The following is a 24,718-nucleotide window of genomic DNA, read 5'->3' as shown; positions in this document are numbered from 1 at the left end:
GTTCTTTAAATTTAAAACTACATGTATTCTTCATTTCTAATTTAATAGAAAATTTTTTTATTGCACAAAATTTATTTTCCAAGAAAACTACAGTTCTTATATACGAAAGGTTTTTATCATTATGATTACACAATACCATTTAAATAAATGACATTCTTGTTAGAAGTTACCTAAAAATTGTCAGGTTAAAATTATGTGGCTGCCATTTGTACCACGAGTTTCTCCCTTTTCTGTGTTAGTTAATTTTACTACCGAAATACAGACAGTAAAGTTCAAACAAATCAAGTACTGTAAACAATTATGTACACAACTTTTTTTGAAGAAAAAAAGGGTAGAAAAAAAAACGACTTAAGAATAAATTATTAAACAATTAAAGAAACCTACACACAGCCACAAGAATATATTTATAAACTAAATATAATGTTTAACACACCTCAGAAAACTGATTTTGTGGAGGATCACTTTTATTTGATGAGAAAGTACTAGGCTCTACAGGAACAAAAATGTGGTCTGTGGCTTGTTCAATCATAACTGGTGTCAGAAGTGAAACTGCAGGACTTTTTATTGGTCTCTGGGTTGAAAATTTTGAAACAGTAGAATTTGAAAATAAAGCTGGTTGAGGGGATAAAATAGGACTTTTGAAAGGCACAGGTGAAGGAGTCTTTATGTTCAATTCCTTTGAATTTCCTGGTTTTAAGATAACCTTTTGCTTTATTTCTTGTTCTTCAGTTAGAGTCTTGTGACTTGGTTCTTCCATATTACAAGGTTCTGAAATTAGCTTTAGTTTCTTTTTTAGTTCTTGTTCTAAGCTCTGAGTTGAAGGAGAGGAATGAAAAGAACTGTTAGCAGTAGAAATCTGTTCTGTCTCCTCCAAGTACCGAGATTTAGACTTCTGCTGTTTACAAGACAATTTTTTAGGGTCACACGAATTTGACTGCAGTTGATTAAGAACTCTTCCTGTACATTCAACTGACTGTTCTGGGGTATGAATAAGAACAGGATCATTCTTGGAACCTAAAGGTTTCCTTAAGTTACTTTTACTCAAAGTCACTTTACTAGTTTGTTTTTCTGAACAGATTTGTTGGCTGTGACACGCATGAGCAAATAACATTGCAACACTTAACGGTGTTGTGCTAGGAGAGCATAATTCTTTAGAATCAACAATTGTTTGTTTAAGATGTCTCACTTTCTTTACTTTTCCAACAAGAATACAATTATTCAACTGACTACCTTTTGTAGATTTGATTTCATCTTCGGTCACTTTCTGTTTGCCTTTGTTTTCAATATTTATTTTTTTCTGAAGAAGAAAACAAGAGAGATGGTGTTGAAAGAGTCACTAAAAATAAGTTTTTCTCTACCTGATAATGTAAATTACAAATAAGTTTAAAAAAGAGAGAGAAACTAAAGTTAGAAACTAACTATTTACTTCTCCCAAACTAGTTTAAAATTTTTTTGTGATGACGAAAATATTCAAGAGTGTAAAACGTATTACAGACAGGTTTAATGGTTTATAATGATATACCTATAAGTTGCATACATTTACAGTTTACTCCAGTAATACTTTGGATGAGCAATGGAGTTCATCAATAATCATACCATAACCTGATCTTTAACCAGATTTTAGAAAAAACAAAAACATTGCTAAACATACGAGGAATCTCGTTAAAAAAAGGATAATATGGGGTAGTTATACAAAACACAGGGCAGATAGTCTTAACGTTACTAAACAACAAAATGAGAAAAATAGCCCTGTATATAGAAGTTTTTGTAATTAATAAAGCTTAGATAATTAACTTGGTCACATTTGCATATGATAATTCCTATTTATATTGTCATTGGCAAAGTATAAGAACATTGACAGAATGTTGACAAAAAGGCTTGAATTTGTAGACAGTGTTCTTACTCTCCAAGAACAATCTTCCAATATCTTTATATAATTTCCTGTGATAATGTTGATGTGTTTTGATAGAATTTTATGCTTTGGTACTGAATAGCATGGAGAGGTTGATTTTATTGTAATGATTGTCTTTACATATCGATAGGACAAAGTTAAAAACATGAAATGTAAAGGGAAGGTTTATAAGAATATACAAACTCTAGTTATGAATACCAGTTTTCAGGAATTAAAGCCCCTAATGATGCACAGGGTCAAACATCTGAAGAGCCCCAGACTGAGGCCTAGGCCAGAGATCCATTGAGCAGCTTAGACTAAATAATAACATGATAAATCTAGCATAGAACATAAATCTGCTCTCTAATGGGTGAGAGATGATGCAGCAGAAGTTAAAGTCAAGTGTACAAGGGCACTAAGTTTCTTTTCACATGAAAGGAAAGTTACATTATTGACAAAGAGAAGTTCTGAAAATTTTCTCTCAGCTGCCACAGGAGGTCAAGATCTAGAGTGCAATTCCTGTTGGCAACAGAAAGGCAAGAAATGAATTTAAATGGAGAATATTTAGAGCTGTTTGCAAGTTGGGGCTACTGTTGCTCAACATACCTTATGTTCAACAAATAACAAGATATTAAAAAGATAAACATAGTGGTTCTTTGCAACTGCAGGAGAAAGTTCATCAGTAATGATGATTATTTTATGCTAAAAATGCATGTCACTCAATATGCAGTCCTGATGCACTTCAAGTTCTCTTGTGAAGGATTGGAAGAATGTTGAACCTACACAAACATGTTTGCTAAGCTAAATAATTATGGATAAAAACAGATAAATAGTTACACAACCCATAAAAGACAAGAGCTCTATGCAGTGTCAAACCTTAAAGTTAAAACAAGGCACTCATTGAAAAAAGTCTTCCTTGGTTGAGGTTTCTAGTCTAATCAGGAGGTTCAAAATGTAATGCTTCCTGTTTTAACCATCCTGGGTATTGGTTGTTTGACTCCAGAAATTACAAACAAGTATTAACCATTCTCTCCAAGCCTTTAAAGGGACAGTTAATCAAAGTACTAAGTCTGTAATTAGAAGAAATCCTGGGATCCTACCAAGGCTTAAGAGTGATGATAACAGTCTGATGCCATAAATTTGAAAAATCCTCTTTCTGCCAAATCTTGTTAAATATAATGATAGAATCGGGACAGGTGGTTATGTGTCTCACAATGCACATAATACAGTCCAACTGATGCACTTTTGGACAAATGTAGAAAAATGTTCAAGTTCTACATGAGTGAATAGTCAGTTAAAACCACATATAAAGGGAACATCTTTTCTCTTGTATTTTGATGGCCAAGAAGTTAGGGTAATAAGTGGAGATGCTAGATTAGTGGAAAAAGGACCCTGAAAAATATTGTTACTTGCAAAAGAAAGTGTGTATCCCATTACCTATCAAGTCTTATTTTAGTGACTTTGGAAGTGGTTGTGAAAGAGAATTGGATGGAAATTGAATCAATGAACCCCTTTTGACTTTGATATCTGATTTGTTGGCCTTTGGCAAAGAAGGTTATGGGATCTGTAAGGTTCGAATATCTATGAAAAATAGTCCAGTCTCATTTTTTGAGTCTGCCACGTCCTTTGGTAATCCAGTGTCCACCATGTTTGATGATACAGAGTAGAGTTTCAAGGCTCTAGGAATTGTATGTACAACAATCTGGTCAATATGATCAGTTTATGCCTTTGTGCTGTCCTTAACAGCTGACAGATTAACAAAAGCAGGATGAAGCATGCACAGAAATAGCAGGAAAAACCTGGTGGCTCCATCTTCAACTGTGGAATCCGAGTCTGGTGGTACTGACTCCAGTCAATCTCTCTTGGAATAACAGACAAATGAGTACAGACCCACATGACACTGTCCATCCATCATGAAACAAAAAAAGTGAACAAATGGACAAATAGATGACAATAAATGTCTGACTATGGGCATGGAAAACTGTATATTCTTCAGTACTGAACAAAGAAAGGTTGTGATCTTAAAGCAAATGAGATACAGATTGATGGCTTCTTAATACTGCCACCACCCCATAAGGAGATGCACCTAATTAAGTCTCCTAGGATGATGAAAAAAAGATGGTAACAGCCTAACAATATTATCAAAGTCTGCTTAATCAATTACACTCTTACTGGCAGATAGAGAAACAAAAGTATGTATGAAGACACCATCAATACAGACATGTATGACAATAGTTTCTAGCTGTGTAATAAGTGGTATAGTCATTGATGGAATATGTTGGACAATCAATAATTATGATACTCTTTGAATATGACCATCACATAATTGACTGTTATCAACTGTTTGTTTTTTTAGATGCAATAAGATACACACATACTAAGAATCAATCATGGTCTTGGTGTTATTTAAATTAGCATAAAAACTTCTTTGATAGATAGTTTAGGCAGAGTATTCATGATGAAACTTTGTAGAATGGACGGCAACTGCCTGTTGTGAAGACACAAGTGTAGAGGACAACATTTAAAGTCTTCCTCTACACTTGTGTCTCCACAACAGGCAGTTGCAGAAGCATAAAAACCTTGACAGACCCACTGTACCATAATAACAGCAAACTTTTTGTTGCTTGTAACTGCTCCTTTTCGGTCTTCATGGACCTTACCTGGGATGAAAGGGGATTAGTGAGACAGAATAATGACCTTGCAGACAAGGTCTTGATTTGTCACAAGTATTAGTGGTAACAGGAGCAGATCTGCTAACACTACTACTGAAATAGTAGGCTGTAATATAACATATTTGAAAGATGTGTCACCATCTTCTATGCCTAAGAGTAACATCCATTATTCAGTTTTATCTTCTTTAGTCCTTTCTTTTCAACCCATTTTGAGCAAGAAAAAAATGTGAGGGTTAGAACCAGTATAGTTTACAAAGTGTTTTCAGTTGGTTGGTTGATTGTTTAGCATGTACTGGCACAAAGCAACTGGGCTGTCTGTGCAAAACAATAAGTAAAAAAATAAAAAAAGTAAAAATTATTAAAATATAGAAAAAGGAATCATGCTGAAAGAAAATATACTCTAAATTTCAAATTAAAATCTTAAATAGAGTTAAAAAGACCAATGGCCCTTTAAAATTTAAAAACACAACTGAGGTGGACAGTGGTTCAAAAGATATTCAGCAAATGGAAGGCGATACTTTAATGGACTTCAAAAAACTAAAAACATTTCCCAGGTGGACAGTGTCACTATCATCAATAACACTGCCTAACGTTATGGACAAACCTTGGGACAGAATATGTTTTAAATAGTGTCATCGTTGAGAGTCGTAATAACGACAAGAAAGTGAAATGTGGTTTATTGTGATCTGAGTGTTACACAAACTACACACTGGTGCATCAGTTCCAGATAAAAGAAAACGATGAGTTAAAAAAACTGTGACCAATGTGTAGTCTAGTCAGAACAACTTCCTCTTTCTGATCCTTATGGAAGCAAGAAGGCCAAAGTCCAATATAAGGTTTTATTTGGAAAAGCTCGTTTTAATGTTGCTCACTCCAAGTAGACTGCCAGCTGTCACAGAGCAGAGCCTTGAATATAGGACCATAGTCCACGTATGGAACATGCACTACAGTGATAGTGCCAGAGTAAGATAGAATTAGCTGCGGTGTCAGTGAGCTTGTTCCTGCGAATAACAACGTGGCCTAGTATCCAGAAAAAGTGGATAGAAGTAGATGTGAAAGAGAATTGGGCCAGTTGGTTTTGAATATCGGCGAGAACAGGGTGTGAACTAACATGAAGCGATTCCAGGGTCGGTAGAGAACTAAGCGAGTCAGTATAAATAGTGCAGTTTGAGTACTGCCTAACTTCGATGTGCTCCAGGGCAATAGAAATGGCGTACAGTTCAGCAGTGAACACAGAAGCTGTGGAGGGGATTCTGAGTGAAATCACCAAACCACAACAAACCATGGCAGAGCCCACACAGTCACCTGATTTTGAACCATCTGTATAAATAGGAATGGAAGGATGGTTCAAAAATATGTTCAGCAAATAGCAGACATTATTTCCAATCAGGGATTGTAAGAAGCCATGGTGGAATGGGCTAACCAGTGGATAAAACAATGTTATCCAAGGACAAACCCAATTCATCCAACTGTGCCTGGATACGAAGGTCAAAAGGAGCAATGGCAGACCATCTGTTCTGAAAAAAGTATGGCCCACCGAGGAAGGAAAACATGACCTCAGGTGGGACACTTTGGTAAGAAACGAAGTTTTGAAGCATACAGTAAAGACAGTTGCAAACGGCAGAGGTGCAAAGAAGGTTCATTAGACTCTATCTATAAACTCTGAACTGGGGAAGTGCGGAAAGCCCCAGTGCAGAGCCGAAGTCCTTGATGATGAATCTGGTCAAGCATCTTTAAGGCTGATGGTCTGGCTGAGCCAAACACCAGTGATCAATAGTCAAGTTTTGATCGAATAAGAGCACAATATATCTTTAGTATAGAACGTTGATCCACTCAGCAAGTGGTGGAAGAGAGGTTAGAGAGTGTGGGATATCTACGACAAGTATCCCAGACCCATTTTTGAGCCTTCCATGCCATGTGGCAGGCAGGATTCCACCATGGACGAGGATATAGTGGAAAATGTGTCAAGGTTTTAGGAATACATTAAGCAGCTGCTTGTATAATAGTCAGTTACTGTTGCCACACAGTTATCTATGGATGGCAGGATCAACTTCTGCGATAGCACTGAAAGAGGGCCAGTTTACCTGATCCAGTTTCCACTGGGGCATAAGGGTCAGGTGGTATCGACCCATGTTCAGTCTCTCTCAAGATTATAGGAAAATGATCACTGCCTCATGGATTATTGTCAACCCTCCATGACAAATGGGAGAATAATGAAGGGGTGCAAATTGAGAGATCAATAGCAGTAAAGGACTGATTAGGCGCATGAACATAAGTAGAAGAACCAGTATTGAAAAGATAAAGGTTGCGATCAGAGACCATATGCTCTACAGAGCGACCCCTCCTACAATATCAGCACTTACCCAAAGAGGATGATGTCTATTAAAGTCCCCCAGGATGAAAAAGGGAGACAGCAACTGTTCAATGAGAGCATCAAGGTCTAACTGATCATATGTCTCTCCAGGTGACAGGTAGAGAGAACAAACAGTGGTGGTATGACCCCAGGAAATGCAGATGACTACAGCCCCCAAGATGTGTCAAGTGGCAAAGACAGGGTGGGCACATGCTGATCAACCAACAGTGCCACCTCTCTATCCATAACACAGCCTGCCATTTCTGTACAAAGAAAACTGCTGAAAGGTGACTATATGAACAGGTTTAAGAAATGTCCCCTTTTAGGAGACATACAGGATGGGAGGAAGCAATCAGTGTTTTGATGTCATCCAGATTAGAATGTAAACCTCAACAGTTCCACTGTTTCAGAGTGGCCATTTTTATTTTCATGTAGGTGAATTGGGTGAAGAACCCTTCTGTTTATGACCATTTCTTTTTTCATTACTGTGCTTATTCAAGGGAGGTCTATCGACCTCCATGGATCCTGCCCTGGGTCAATTTGACAGGTCTTTGCTGTTGCAAGGGGATTCCAGTGACTGAGGACATGAAAGAATGATTATTTTGCATCTTGGGGTGGGAGAAGCATCAGGATAAGTAATGTTATGAATTGTTTTCAAATGCTGCACCTTTTTTTCTTCCAACCATTTATAGCAAGAATGAAAGTAGGACGGGTGAGAGCCATTGCAATTGATGTAATGATGGTCCGCTTCACACACATAGGCATCATGGTCCTTGTCACCGCAACGAGCACACGCCAAGGAACCATGACATGACCGAAGTTTCAAGTGACCGAACCGCCGACACTGGAAACATCGGAGAGGGTGTGGAATGTATGGCCATACTCCACAATTAAGATAATCTGCCTTTATGGTGGCAGGCAGATGTGGTGACGTTAACGTGAGAATGAGGACATTGGTCGGCACCATAATTCCATCTTTGGGAGTGTATATATGCCTCACTGCAGAAACTCCTTGGGTGGAGAAACCAGAGAGAATCTCCAACTCTGGGATGTTCTTCAAATCCCTCTCAACAATAACTCTTCATGATGAATTCAAAGTAGCATGAGGTGTAACCTCAACAGGTATATCCCCATTGCCTTTGAGTGCAAGAGGAGTTCACTGTGTTAAGATGTGGATGTTTCAACCAATATGTCACCAGATTAAAGCTTCTTTACTGACTTTGGAGAGCCAGCATGTCCCTCTAGTCCCTTCTGAATGAAAAAGGGAGACATTTGCCCTAAAGGTTTGTCTGAAAGTGAATGCAATATAAGAAAATGAAGTACAACAGGTGGTACAGATGATGAGGATTGCTGCTCAGAATCTTCAAGATGTGGTTGTTTACCTACAGACTGTTTTTCACTATTTTATTAAGATTTGTAATTGGAGTATCCATAATAAAAAAAGGGAAATTTTGGTGCCCACTGACCCCACCCACCACGACGGGATGCACTACAATGTCAAACAAGGACACTGCAGCAATACCAGGGTTTCGTGAGCACTATACCCAAACACCAGCATCAGATACGATGTCCACAACACTTGTTGAGAATATCAAACACTGGTACTTGGTTGATCCTAGCCCCAATGGACCAGCCAACTGACCCAAGGAAGGCCACCCCAAAGCTGCCCATCTACAGAAATTCAAGGCCAAATTAGGGTTGGAACCCTCAACCACCAGGATCCTCTCCTCCCCTTAATAAGTTGCTATGCACAGCAAACAGGTGGGTGGTTGTTTAGATCCCAGAGGAGGTAAACTGAAAGAACAGAACCTTCCATGGGAGGTCCCCTCACCACATACAGGAATCCACACCGAGGGGAAGTTAAAATTATCAAGCCCTTAAGCTTACTATTGAACCACTGGGACCTATAAACAATGAAAAAATAAAAAGGACTAAAAAAAACATTTTCTATACAAGTTAGCTAGGCCCATTTAAAACTATTAGCTCAATGATAAAGGTCTTGAAAATAACTATATAAGATCTAATCTGCTCATGTAATACAGAAACTAAGTTAAGATTTTAAAAAGTTACAAATCCTGAACTCAAACACAATCTTACCTTGTCATATTCATACTGAGCTGCAGAAAGCAAGCTTACAATATCCCGTGATTTTACACCACCTTTGTCTTGGACCCTGGGCTGGCTGTGGTCACTCTGCTTGCACCAGTTATATTCTGCAGTGCATTTCTGTTGCTGAAACACAGGCTTAACTTGCTTGGTAGCACAGGGCATTTGATAAGCAAGTCTAATACAAATGTAAATTTTGTTAATTACCAAAATTAAAAAAAAACTTCTTCCACAGAAATACATTATTATTATTAGCTCATACATGAAATTTGACAATTTTTGAAGTCGTAAATGTTTTTTTTTTCAAAGTTAAAAACCAAGAGACGTATCAGTCATCCGAACAATTTATATATTGTAAGAAAATTCAGTGCATTTTATTTCTATAATTTTTTTTTCCACAAGTTTGAGAAAATAAAAACAACAAAAAAGAAACATGAAACAACTTTCTGCTTTAGCTGAATTAATGCAGAATAATAAATCACCAAATTCTAAGTCTGAGTTTCAAATCATCACTGCTTACTTTATAACTGGGTTATGTTTCTAATTTCTCAAGTTCAAGAAGTTTGCTAATGACGTTAGATTTAGCAAGATATGCCAACATTTAAAGTCAGGTGTATTATATCCAATAACTTTAGCACACTTCAGTAAATTAAAATCAGATATTAGTTACTACTTACTGAACTTGTTCTTACAATTAAATGACTGGTGATATAATCAGGATGTGACACAGTAACAAAAATTGCCTGAAAACTGCACTTCTATTATTTTACATACATTATTATAACAGTATGGCATTTTTAAGGGAAAAAATACAAAAGAATTAATGAGTTTACAATTAATTATCAATGGCACTTTTGATAAACAATGATAATTTGTTACACTGATTAGTATCGCATAAAATAATCACTCCAAACTGCAATCGTTGATACATGTCACTAAGATAAATCAACTAATTCATATTATAACAACTTTGTCATTATTTTAACTATCTAACTAATCAAAATATTGAAATTATCACTTTTGATTATTTCAATTTTTCAGCTCACTTTGTTTGTGTAATGACACACATAAAATTAGGTTTTCAATTATCCAAGTTAAATGTAATTGATTAATATGGCCAATAATTAATCAATTATCAAATTTCACTAACCTACCTGCTCTACTTATGTGTATGACAAGTGGAGTGAATTGAGATAAATACAATTCAACTGGTTTAGAACAGTTTCCAAATATTAACCATCTGTATGCAAGTGTATGCATATGGTGAAGTGTTTAAACGTTATTAAACCATACAAAAATTAAATTGAGAGAAAGAAAGTATGGATGATGTCACCATATGTGTGTGGGAAGCTTTCTATATGTCTTGAACCTGTGCAATATAAAATATGAGAAGTACAGATGACATCACCATATGCATAATGGAGGATGAGTGTGGACAGTACTGTCCTCTGCAAAGAAAAGGTATTTAAGGAATAGATCCATTATCCCTCAGAGCTCTGCCTTAGAATGTTTATATGTTAAGGCTGTGTGTGTGAATTTGTATTTATTTGTACACCCTCAGAATACTGTCACCCTGTTGAATTTTAATACTTGTTCCAGTATCCAGGTTTCTGAAGCTAAGTTGATCAATTTGGCATTTATGTTCACATCATGTGGCTCAAAGTGTCTTGTGGTGAAAGTGTTTGGTTGGTATTGTGTTGTGAAATAGATTTAACCTTGCAGAAAATCAGATTTGTTCTGAACCCTTCATACATGAGTAGTCTAGGCTGGTCACCTTACTTTTGTAATTACTTTAAATACATAGCACTGTCTTCATACATGAGTAGTCTAGGCTGGTCACCTTACTTTTGTAATTACTTTAAATACATAGCACTGTCTTCATACATGAGTAGTCTAGGCTGGTCACCTTACTTTTGTAATTACTTTAAATACATAGCACTGTCTTCATACACGAGTAGTCTAGGCTGGTCACCTTACTTTTGTAATTACTTTAAATACATAGCACTGTCTTCATACATGAGTAGTCTAGGCTGGTCACCTTACTTTTGTAATTACTTTAAATACATAGCACTGTCTTCATACATGAGTAGTCTAGGCTGGTCACCTTACTTTTGTAATTACTTTAAATACATAGCACTGTCTTCATACATGAGTAGTCTAGGCTGGTCACCTTACTTTTGTAATTACTATAAATACATAGCACTGTCTTCATACATGAGTAGTCTAGGCTGGTCACCTTACTTTTGTAATTACTATAAATACATAGCACTGTCTTCATACATGAGTAGTCTAGGCTGGTCACCTTACTTTTGTAATTACTTTAAATACATAGCACTGTCTTCATACACGAGTAGTCTAGGCTGGTCACCTTACTTTTGTAATTACTTTAAATACATAGCACTGTCTTCATACATGAGTAGTCTAGGCTGGTCACCTTACTTTTGTAATTACTTTAAATACATAGCACTGTCTTCATACATGAGTAGTCTAGGCTGGTCACCTTACTTTTGTAATTACTTTAAATACATAGCACTGTCTTCATACATGAGTAGTCTAGGCTGGTCACCTTACTTTTGTAATTACTTTAAATACATAGCACTGTCTTCATACATGAGTAGTCTAGGCTGGTCACCTTACTTTTGTAATTACTTTAAATACATAGCACTGTCTTCATACACGAGTAGTCTAGACTGGTCACCTTACTTTTGTAATTACTTTAAATACATAGCACTGTCTTCATACATGAGTAGTCTAGACTGGTCACCTTACTTTTGTAATTACTTTAAATACATAGCACTGTCTTCATACATGAGTAGTCTAGACTGGTCACCTTACTTTTGTAATTACTTTAAATACATAGCACTGTCTTCATACACAGAGTAGTCTAGACTGGTCACCTTACTTTTGTAATTACTTTAAATACATAGCACTGTCTTCATACATGAGTAGTCTAGACTGGTCACCTTACTTTTGTAATTACTTTAAATACATAGCACTGTCTTCATACATGAGTAGTCTAGACTGGTCACCTTACTTTTGTAATTACTTTAAATACATAGCACTGTCTTCATACACGAGTAGTCTAGACTGGTCACCTTACTTTTGTAATTACTTTAAATACATAGCACTGTCTTCATACATGAGTAGTCTAGACTGGTCACCTTACTTTTGTAATTACTTTAAATACATAGCACTGTCTTCATACACGAGTAGTCTAGACTGGTCACCTTACTTTTGTAATTACTTTAAATACATAGCACTGTCTTCATACACAGTAGTCTAGACTGGTCACCTTACTTTTGTAATTACTTTAAATACATAGCACTGTCTTCATACACGAGTAGTCTAGACTGGTCACCTTACTTTTGTAATTACTTTAAATACATAGCACTGTCTTCATACATGAGTAGTCTAGGCTGGTCACCTTACTTTTGTAATTACTTTAAATACATAGCACTGTCTTCATACAGAGTAGTCTAGACTGGTCACCTTACTTTTGTAATTACTTTAAATACATAGCACTGTCTTCATACATGAGTAGTCTAGACTGGTCACCTTACTTTTGTAATTACTTTAAATACATAGCACTGTCTTCATACATGAGTAGTCTAGACTGGTCACCTTACTTTTGTAATTACTTTAAATACATAGCACTGTCTTCATACACGAGTAGTCTAGACTGGTCACCTTACTTTTGTAATTACTTTAAATACATAGCACTGTCTTCATACACGAGTAGTCTAGACTGGTCACCTTACTTTTGTAATTACTTTAAATACATAGCACTGTCTTCATACATGAGTAGTCTAGGCTGGTCACCTTACTTTTGTAATTACTTTAAATACATAGCACTGTCTTCATACATGAGTAGTCTAGGCTGGTCACCTTACTTTTGTAATTACTTTAAATACATAGCACTGTCTTCATACATGAGTAGTCTAGGCTGGTCACCTTACTTTTGTAATTACTTTAAATACATAGCACTGTCTTCATACATGAGTAGTCTAGACTGGTCACCTTACTTTTGTAATTACTTTAAATACATAGCACTGTCTTCATACATGAGTAGTCTAGACTGGTCACCTTACTTTTGTAATTACTTTAAATACATAGCACTGTCTTCATACATGAGTAGTCTAGGCTGGTCACCTTACTTTTGTAATTACTTTAAATACATAGCACTGTCTTCATACATGAGTAGTCTAGGCTGGTCACCTTACTTTTGTAATTACTTTAAATACATAGCACTGTCTTCATACATGAGTAGTCTAGGCTGGTCACCTTACTTTTGTAATTACTTTAAATACATAGCACTGTCTTTGCACTTTATAAATTTTACAGTTAGATATAAAATACCATATAAGCCACTGAAAATAAAAACGATACAATAAACTGACATACTAACTTACCTATACATTATGTTTCCTATCCGAAAACATTCAACTTTATCATCAAATGAAATGCCATAGATGAAATCTGAAACATGAAAAATGTTATGAGTAGTGTGAAGTACTACAGGTGTGAATTCAATTTTACAAGAATGGAAGAAATGTTTAGAACATAGTACAATAACTTTATGAGTCTGTACATGTGTAACAAAGCAAGCGATTGTTATATTTGTTGAATTTGCATGACAATATCAAAAGTTAATGTTGTTTGGACACGCATGTCCTCTATTTTATTATTTGTGGTTGATTTTGCATGTTTGATTGACAAGTTTGGTCACATGGTTTACAAAATGACACAATACAAAACCTCTAAATAAATATAACTACTAGATTACATGAGAGATCCTTTAAACTGAGAAAATTAACCATTCCAGTAAGAAAAAGTGAAGAAAACAGCATTACAGATACGAAAAGTTTTGTTTTGTTGATTATTGCCACCAAATTATAAGATGTGGATTAGCTTTGTACATTTGTGTTTATACAACCAGACCCGGTCTAGAATTAGCTTTGTAGTTTGTGTTTATACAACCAGACTTGGTTTAAAATTAGCTTTGTACGTTTGTGTTTATACAACTAGACTTGGTTTAAAATTAGATTTGTACATTTGCGTTTACACAACCGGTTTAGAATTTTGTTGCAACTTTCAAACTTTATTTTTTAGTTCCTTGAGAATTTTAGGTACCTATTAATATAAAAAGCACTTCTTCCTTATGTACAAGGGTGCAACACTGTGCATATGTTTATACATAATATTTTAATGATGAATACATTTTTAACATTAAAACTTTTAATACACAGAATATTCAAAAACTTTACACAAGTTTTTTTTATTAGTTTGCAGAGGAGGCTAGATTCATAAATAAGCAATATTCTAAGCCAGAATTTTTGACAGCCTATTTATAAGCAAATGTAAACTAATGTTGGCCACCACAGGTTTGAAAATCTATTATTAATAAAAGCCACAAGTAATGTTTCACTTGTTAGAAATTACATACAAAAAATATTTAGTAACAACACAGATGCACTGGTGAATACTAAACAATATCAGAATACCTTTTCTTTCACAATAAAGAAGAAACGGACTTTGTAGCTGAAACTCCAACTCACGGGTTAATGGTTTAATCAAACTGGCTGTACTCAGATTACTGACTATTATAAACCAATAATATGGAAACTCTGACCTAAAAGAGACCAAATGCTTACATTATGAAATTTACTTATGAACTAACACACTTATTTTCTTTCTTTTATGTCAACTACAATTTCAACTGATAGTAAAACACAATGTTATCTTACATGCAGGTGCACTAGCATTTTAGTTAGTATGCAGACAAACTTTTTTTACTCTCAAGATTTTATCTGGAGCATGTTACATTGTATAGGACTTAAATGTTGTTTTTTCCTTTTAGTGGGACTGCTATCACATTTTTAGCAGAATCTTTACCCTACAGCAATGTACCTTGCTACAGTTAATCTGCAATGCTACATTACCCTTCTATACAAACCCAACCAGAAAAGCTCTAGCATTAGCACAACAGTTTGTTGGCGATAGGTAGAGCAAACATGTTCTTACTGATAATTTTATAAGTAGGATAGGTTTAACCAAGTTGAAAGAAACTTCTCTTCCAGTACAAGTAAAGGTGTACTGTCAATAAACAATAGTATGGTGGGCTTAACAAGTGTCGATAGTTAACCACGCATAAAGAACCAGGGCTACTATTTTGTTCACTGCAGAAATTCAAAAAATACAAGTTTTTTTTCAGGTTGTTATTTAGTTACTAATCTCGAAGTTATTCTGTGTATTCACGTACAAGCATTTTTCAGTCTGTGTACACTTGCACATCAAAAGTATTTCATACAATAGTTAAAATTCACAATAAATACACTTTAACATGATAAAACGTCCTGGTATATATCTAGTCAAACTACAAAGCTTACAAGAAATAGGTAAAAATTTAACTTGTTTTTTTAAAAGACTTTTACTCTTGATCTTAGCATCAAACTCAATGTGAGCAAACCTTATGTTAGAAGAGCATTGATAATTTATCAGGCTACTGAAAATAAGCAGACACTCCTAGAAAATTATTTAATTTAAAACTTGAGATGGTATAAACATCTATGATGTCATATTATTGAAAATAATAATTTGTTTGCTTCTTACAAACAGTTTTCAGATGCACACATTCCAATGAACAAAATATATAAATATCAGCTTTCCAAACAATACAGATCAAAATAGAATGTTATTAAGTTACAGGTTATTTAATCACATTATATTCATACACCTTTATAAAAAGTTTCATTTGTGCATTTAGGTACTAAACTCACTTTAAATGAACACATTTAAAGTTTCCAACACAACTGAAAAGCTTACCAAATATTAGCTCTATAAAATGGAGTTTTTTTTAAATCAACTTTTTAAAATTTTTCTTTTTTAGGCAAAATGAAATAACAAAAGCAGTTTTCTGAGAACATAGAGAACTCCATTTTCATAGAATGATTTTTTTGAAAAACACAAAACAAATCTGCTTCAAAGGAATAAATATATTGTTCTTCAATAACTTCCGTTTTTATACACAATAAATTAGCCACTGTGTAGCACATCTCATCTCATGAATTTTACAGAAACAAAACCGAATGTTTCAAGTACGTATGTGGTTGAAACCTAATTACACAGATTTTAAACAAGTTAGCATTTCTCTATACAAACATCAAACCTAAATTTCTAAATGGATGAAGACTAAAAACTGTAAGCAATTTTAATATTTTAAAAAGTGGATACCACTACCTCTATTTATATAGATGTGATAAAAATGTCACCATAAAAGAACAAATATTTTTAAAAGCTGAAATAAAAACATAATGTGCAATATATGAATGTACACAACTATATCACGTATAGCCTAAACACATTTGTATACATTACATTTTTTAAAACTTCTTACAGATTATATACACTTATGTTTCATAATGCAAAAGTAATTTTATCTAATGCAACTGTGAAACACAGATTTTAATGGAACACACAAGACAAAAATTATTGCTCTTTGTTTATCAGTTACATGGATGTGTATGTATAAATGTGTGCATTTTATTTTACTTCAGAAGAACTTTCATATAACATAACAATGCTTTGAAACAACAAAAGATCTATTGGTTCTTCTTGGCTGTCCTATCCTCTAAACAAAAAGGTGTTAAAGCTAACCTTTATAATTTCTTTTGTTAACAAGTTTTCTCTTATAAACTCAAATTTACTGTCTCAACAACATCTGAAGGTAATCCATTCCAAAGTCCAACCAGCCAGATAGAAAAATAAAATAACTTAATTGAAGATGACTCCTTCCTTGCCAAAGTTATTATTTTCTTATAGTGGAAATATAAATATAATAGGTACTTACACCTATAGCTATTCTCATTCAGTGCTGCCCTCTCTATGCAAAACATTTTTGTATGTCACAAGCCTTGTCATATGTTAAAAGGATGTATCTCATGGTATAGAACAGCTAGAGTACATCAACCTCTAGGACCCATTGCACAGGGGTGGACAGTATTTGTGAAATATGCACAATATCATCCCCAGACAGAAGTGTATTGTCTATATAACATATGCAAAATCTCACCTTCTGGATAGAACCTCACAGTAATTGGGTGCAACATCAACATATGGAACCCACCACAAGGAGGAGTGCATGATTGAACACCTTACTTTCTACTGAAATGAATAGATCACATTCAGGAGGACTCCTTCATAGATCACCAACCCAAGCTGCTCAGTACTGGAAAGTGGCAAGGACTCTCATACTCCACTGAAAGAAGAGGAGGGGGGGGGGCAAAATGTTATAAAAAGTCTAAAGGAATGCAAACACTGAAGACACTATAATGGATGACCACGAAATCCCCATTCTGAAAAGCAAGTTGCTCCAATTTATTTAGATTGTTGGGATTGGACACTGCCCAAAGACAACTTTGGTGGGACATCCCACACAACCATTGCCAAGCTACCATGTGCAGTATTATTCTTTACAAGAGCCCAACCCAATGCAGGTAGAGCAACAGGAATAGTCTGGAGTAACACAATTTCAGTCCTTGATAGGACTGCACAGAATCACCAGCAGAATAACCAATGTACCACAGTCTGAAGGATGATCCAATTTGTGACCTTGCAAAATGAATTCCTGGGATCTGCAGCATGGATCCCATGAGAAATGGGGTTGAGTATTGTCTCATAAATTCCACACAAGACTCCAAAGACTCAGAAATGTTTCCAAATACAGATCAACAGAGACAAAGAGTCATCCACAGGTCCCAAAGATATGAGGAAGGAAGAGTAGCCTATTCCAAGGAAATAACAACAAAGAAACCATGTGAAGGGTAAGAGTATAGGAGAACAGTTTTATCAGTGTTAAGAGAATGAGGAAAGCAGTGAATATCTTCCAAAACCCCTCACAAAATCAGTGGAGTAACTAAGAAAATAGGTGTATGGTAAAAAAGTATCACAAGATAACTGTAAGAGTAAGAAAACAAAGTTGCAAAACTGGGCTTCAGATAAAATCATGTCCAAAAAAGCTGAGGAAGGCCTGTCATATTCCACAGTAGAGGTGTAGGAAGGCATGGCATAATGAGGAAGAGGACAAAGGCTGTCAAAATTCTCCTCATCATGAAAGGGTTCAGATGATACAGGAAGAACTCAATCATTATTGGGAAAAGAAGGTCAACTTGTTTTAAGATCAATATCTTGATGAATAATGGCCAAAAAAATCCTCAGCCAAGATCCCTCTAATCTAAAGTCTACATTATAACATGTGAAGTAGTAGGAAGAGGATCAGAAGTCATCACAAAAAACTGGAAACTCAAAGTTGACTTTGAGTAATCTGAAAAGATGAAAACAAAAACTAACAACGGCATGTTATTGTTGCAACAAAAACAACAAAATGTGACAGAGAACTAACTGTAATGAAATAATAACCAACAGTATGGCAATATTTAGCAAGAAATAACATATCAACTCATGAAAAGAGCGCAACTGAAAACATCTGCACTACACAACTGCCTAACAAAAAGTGATTTTAGTAAATTTGAATAGAGGGAATCATATGCATTAAAAGTGTGTGCTGTGCTCCTATTGGTGAATAATGATTTTACATGCAAAGATTCAGTGGACCATGTTAATCACAGAATAAGTGGGAGTTCAAGGCTTGTGACATTGGAAAATATTTTTGCATATAGAGGGCAGTAATGAATGAGAATAGCTATACATGCAAGAGGAAGTAAGATACTATATCAGAAGTTCATTTTTATGGCCCTTAGACCTACCACCATCACTGTTAATAATGAAAAGAAAGACGATGCATTAACACCACCAATTCCATTTACAATATTAAACACTGTAATCAGATTCCATATATCTCTTCTTTTTCAAAGAGAAAATGAGAGATCTCAACCTTTTCTCATATAACAACCTCTCCATCCCAGGTGCCATTCAAGTAATCCTCTTCTGAACCTTTTCCAACAGTTCAATGTCCTTTCTAAGCTAAGCAGCTCATGACTGAATACAATAATCTACATATGCCCTTAGTAATACCATGTTGACTATCCAATAAACTTCTATATGAATTTGTTAAATTACTTTGTAAAGCACTTTTTAAAACCTTTTCACACAAATAATGTTAAGATTAACAGGCCTGTAATTATTGGGACAATTCTTATTATCTCCCATGATAAGAGGAATGACATTAGCAAACTTCCAATCCTTTGGCATCTGCTTACTATTCAAAAGACACACACACACAAAAGGAATTCATATAGTTCTTTTCTATATTTGCCAAATATATGATACAAAACTTATAAAAAAAAATATCATACAACAAGCTGTGTAGTATGTTTAAGCCAGTGTTTAGATTATAAATGGAAAATTTCAGCACAGTGCCTCCTCCCTACAGATACAAGTCCATTATATTACCCCCCTAGAACACAGCCCTACTAAGAGTTCAAGACGACAGAAAATTTTAACAATGGAGTGAGCTTGGCCAAACTTCATTTATCATTGTGAAATATTACTTTCTTTTTGCAGAATAGAATCTAATAAATATATACAATGTTTTATTTAAAATACAACCATTAGATTAGGGTCTATTCACTCACACCTTTTTTTTCTGCTGTTACAGAATATCCATTTATCATAATGCAAGTGGTCGGACATAAAATACTTGCATTTCTTTTTTTAAATTCTGAAGGAATCTACAGAATATATTGACATCATACATTTTCTCATGATTTTATACAAACTGCATTTTCTGCATTAGAACATTAAGGTAAAAAAAAACAACTGAAATTCTTTTCATAATTTCACATTTCTTCCATTGCAAATCAAATATGAATGGATAGTTTCTAAAATGAAAAGTTAAGAAAATATTTTATATTTTGCTGCAGGAAATGATTGGTATTTCTATAATTTAAAATTTTTCATAAAATTACAGAAAAAACCTGTAAAGTCACCTTTAAACTTTTATTTTAAAACTCTTAGTCAGAAAAACTTACACAACCTGCAAAACATAAATAAATAAATATTTAAGATTCATTCCATAATTAAGAATAACTAACATTAGAGAGTGGTAAACTAATTTGGTCAATATTTTGGCCATTGACCAGGCAAAAGTGCTTTGAAATATTGTGCAGAAAATCCAATTTACTGCCAATTTACATAAAAAAAAGTTGATATAACTGTATTTAAATATAATTTAGGGAAATCTAACAATTTCTTTGCAAAATGTATCTAGGCCAGGTTGTTTATTTTACTGGGAAAAATTCCCAGCTTGCAAGCAATATGACAGCACATTTGACATTATATTCTATTATGATTAATGTATTCCTCATATTAGTACTGCTTTTTTTATTTTTTATTATTTACTGATATTAATTTTTTGACAAAATAATTCTAATTTTAACCTAATACAAATTCAAATTGAACCAGAAAAAAAACTTATTTGAAACAATTAATTACAACACCCACCTTTACTACAAATACATAAAACATAAAGAGATTCTGATAAAACACATCTACTGACCTTTTATATACAAATAAAGTTCCATCTATCCCCATTCTTTCCTGTAACAAAATGATTTTCTTTAGCTATTTTCATTTATTTTAACTGTTATTCTTATAAGACAAAAAATTATACATATATAATTGTACCTAAAGTCAGAATTAAAACATGTAGAAGGCATGTTTTGGCTATCAGTAAATAAAGATAAATGTTTTAGTTTAGAATTAGAAAAGCATGGTTTATTCAACAGTAAATACATTTAAACATTTCTGAGTGGAAAGAGGAACAATGCATAGTTAGCACCAGTAAATGAGGGCATAGACTTCACGTGACGAACGTCTGACAAAATTAAAGTTCAACACTAGTAAGCTTGAAATTGTACTTCAACTTGAAGTTCTACTCAGGTCTGATTTTAATATCTTGTAAAAAAAAAAATTTTGTTGTTGTAATAATCAGTCAAAGGAATGTTAAACAAGAATTTCCTCAAAACAGAAAAACTGTTTCTGAAACATATCTAATTGGGAAGCCAACATTTCTTTAGAATGTCTTAAAATAATGTACATTTTGGTATAACCACTCTGACAAGACAGTTTGTGCTGGGTAACTATATCTTGAATTATTTCAACATTTTGTTTTGTAAAAAAGTGATGAATTTAAAGCTATTCTGATAAAGTGAGGAGAAGGGTGGTTGAGTTTTGATCCTCACATGCCAAACTGTTAACTTTTCATTTTAACATTAATTGTGCTGAACGAAAACAGAGCATTTAGTAAGCGTCTGAATGTCACGACCTTTTCACACTTTTGTTTTCAGTCTCAATTAAAATATCTAACCTACACAAAAGCCAATGTTTGTCTTGTTATGATAAACTTGATTTCTCAAAATACAAGGAGTCATAAAAGCCAAAATGCATTTATCCAGACAGAATAGTTCAATTACTGTCTGCCCATTACAATTTCAGTAACAAGGGTGCAAGGGAGTCCATGAAACCTTGTAAGTGTAGTGAGTGTTAGTATAATAAGCCTAAAGTGAAGATATAGTGTGGGATCAACTAGCCTAGAGCCAAGTGTATAAAATTTATCATGAAAGTAAAAATAATGGTTTGATTTTAAACTTAACTTGTTTCTAAATTAAGCTACTTTCTATTACATTACCAACATTTTAAATAAAACAATGTTATTTAAACAGTAGAGACTAAATTAGAAAAAAAATCAGTATATATATATACTAACAAAAATATTAAGTTATACTTTGACAAAAAGCCATTATTAGAATGCAGTGTTATCAAAATTCACTGGATTTTTTATATATTAGAAGTTCGTAATATAAACGATTTTTACCAATTATTATTCTCTGAATATGCCACAAATTCATTTCAGGAATGATCTTAATTTTGATTAACTTGTAGAAGAACTTACAGATGTTTAACTGTCTTGACTGAACTCTTCTACCTTTTTTCTTTTAGTCAAATTTAATTTTGCAAAAATTACCAATTTCAGTTGGCTATGAAATGCAAGGTTAGGTTGTACTATGGGATGGGGTGGTAGTACTTGATCGGTCCTTTTAGCCAGATTGTATGCTAGTCTCCATCCAGATAAATACATATAAATTCAGTCTTCTGATTGGTATGTTGAATTCAAATGGTGACAAATGTATTTATATTTTATAAATATTGACACATATCACAAGACACAAACAAACAAACAAGATAAGGGCTCACCCACTCCTTTGACTTTGGATTAAACTTGTAAACAACTACTTGTGTTGCACTATCAAGAATTTCAATAATACGATTATCTATTTTCTGCAGCCTTTCTAAATTAATGCCTTGTTCCATAACTGTTGCTACTTTAAAATATCTCCCCAAACTAGGCTAATCAGCCAAATCCCGGAACATTAAATATCAACAACTATGATATTTACCCTGGTGTCGAGGCCAAATGTCAAAATCGAAACGAAATTGTACTAACCAGCTAATACTGATGTACAGTATAACCTTGCTATAAACTACATTCATCTGGCATGTTTAAAAACCTCTCCTTATATTTTTCAAATAAAATAAATGCTTAAATCCTAAGATTCTGTTTATTTTTGTTAATGAAAATAAACTGAGCTCACTGCTACTCATAAAAACAGTAAAATTGCAAGTACAGAGGGCAGCACTATTTAATTATGAACGTCAATTTAATCTGTCAGTACTTGTAAATGTTTTTTTTTTAATAGTACAAAAATCGTTCTTACCGGATAAAATCCCCACCGTGAATAAATGGCATGCTCGAGGTCTTAAGACGCTGTAATTCAGAGAGGTAATGTATTATTATAAAATGTACCTATTGTTTTGTCAAAATACAACCGCTAAAGTAGGATATCAATGCACCCGAGTACCACAAAGTAGTTAAAAGAAACATTTTAGTGTCATTGTCATATATTCAAGTAAATTGAATTAGATTTCAAAGTTATATCCAATAAGACAATCAAATTGGAGACCAGTTCAACATACGGAATCACGAAACAATTCTGAACTTGAACTTGCTAAGTTGGACACACAGGGTAAAAGACGATGACAACAATCTTTGTCAACACTTAAGACTAAAACACAGTGTATACTTGCTTACGATAAACTTTCGCTCCTTCACTAATTCCGTCGCACCAAACATGCTCGCCCTTTCAGCCGTGGGATTGTTATAATGTTTCGGTATCCCATTATTCGTTGGTAAAAGAGTAGCTCAAAAGTTGGCGGTGGGTGGTGATGATTAGCTGCCTTCCCTCTTAGTCTTACACCACTAAATTAGGGACGGCTAGTGCAGATAGCCCTCGTGTAGCTTTGCGCGAAATTCAAAACAAACCAAAACCGAGTTGAAGAGTCAATGAAGGACAAGACTAAGTAAATGCAAGATTTCTAGCTTTAAAAAAAAAAAAAATCTCGAATTCATTCAGTGCGACATGAACTGCCATATGACTGGCGATTCTCATTCCCATAGGTGGGGCCATAAACCTTATACGTTATTTTTACAACAGTTGGAAGGAACTGGTGTTAAGTTCTGATACTAGGCCCGGCATGGCCAAGCGTATTAAGGCGTGCGACTCGTAATCTGAGGGTCGCAGGTTCGCATCCCCGTCGCGCCAAATATGCTCGCCCTTTCAGCTGTGGGGGCGTTATAATGTTACGGTCAATCCCACTATACGTTGGTAAAAGAGTAGCCCAAGAGTTGGCGGTGGGTGGTGATGACTAGCTGCCTTCCCTCTAGTCTTACACTGCTAAATTAGAAACGGCTAGCACAGATAGCCCTCGAGTAGCTTTGTGCAAATTTAAAAAAAAAACAAAACCAACAAGTTCTGATACTTATTTTAAGATAACATTCTGTTAAGCAACTCACATTAGAGTCCACATAGACTGTTTAAATATAATATTTCTTATTTAATGGAAGTGTTGGATTCACCCATAGGGAGTAGCACTACCCATGTAACTACTCATTCTCATTCAGCATGAGGGAAGATGTAATTCTGAAATATTATCTGGCCTACCAATGCAAGACAATGCTGTTACATATATTCTTTCACAATTTGCAGTTTTACACCAACATCCAACACCTCCCATGGGCAAAGCAGGTAGTAGTTCTGGAGAATAATAAAAGAATAAGGTCAGATAGGTTTTAGGACCACATATATAAATAATACGTGGTTAAAGAATAAACGAAAATATTCACATAGTTAAAAAAAAACATTTTAAAAGGGTAAAATATGCATGTTATTCCCCCAGAAGCACAGTGGTATGTCTGCGAACTCACACTGCTAGAAATCGGTTTTCGATACTCATGGTGGACAGAGCAAACAACAACAATGCATGCTATTTCAAAATACCACAGAAGCATTTGACAAGGTAGCACATAAAATGCTTGCTAAGTGCTATTTGTAGGGCAGGAATGTTGGTTCAATGAATAGAAAACTGAAGGGTGTAAGAAGGCAGAGGTTTGTTATAAATGTAGTCCAGTCATACTGAATTCGTGTCACAAATGAAGTACCTCGATATTCTGTGTTAAGACTTTGTTCTTTTTAATTTAAATAAACGATATACATGAAAATATGGTCTGCTGATAATATTACGTCTTGTGAGTATGCTACTGCTGCTTTACTAAAGGAGTTAGTTTATTTGTTCGATTGACCAAACAAATGGTAGATGACTTTTGGATGTAATAAATACAAGATA

At 34.4% G+C, this 24,718-nt stretch overlaps 1 protein-coding gene across 8 annotated transcripts in view; it reads right to left on the bottom strand.

Annotated features, from left to right (window-relative positions):
* The window catches only part of LOC143228920 (mRNA-decapping enzyme 1A-like), a 36,101-nt gene extending 13,439 nt beyond the window's left edge, over nt 1-22,662 (bottom strand). For 2 of the 8 annotated variants that reach the window (XR_013015495.1, XM_076460374.1), the window contains exons 1-6: nt 22,232-22,654; nt 20,535-20,575; nt 14,524-14,651; nt 13,432-13,498; nt 9,014-9,200; nt 434-1,297 (exon numbers count right to left, since the gene is read on the bottom strand). Coding sequence is in view for 7 of the 8 variants with exons in the window: in XM_076460374.1 (XP_076316489.1) it covers nt 434-1,297; nt 9,014-9,200; nt 13,432-13,498; nt 14,524-14,651; nt 20,535-20,575; nt 22,232-22,348 (1,404 nt within the window). In the remaining variant the exon portion in view is untranslated. Of the gene's footprint in view, nt 1-433; nt 1,298-9,013; nt 9,201-13,431; nt 13,499-14,523; nt 14,652-20,534; nt 20,576-21,929 lie in introns of all 8 variants that reach the window. The other 6 variants (XM_076460376.1, XM_076460380.1, XM_076460375.1 and 3 more) reach the window with 6 other exon arrangements.
* Nucleotides 22,663-24,718: the final 2,056 nt, after the last annotated feature.

This window comes from Tachypleus tridentatus, chromosome 10, assembly GCF_004210375.1.
Source record: "Tachypleus tridentatus isolate NWPU-2018 chromosome 10, ASM421037v1, whole genome shotgun sequence".
In the NCBI taxonomy this organism is placed as follows: domain Eukaryota; kingdom Metazoa; phylum Arthropoda; class Merostomata; order Xiphosura; family Limulidae; genus Tachypleus; species Tachypleus tridentatus.
This window is presented reverse-complemented; position numbering and strand designations above follow the sequence as displayed.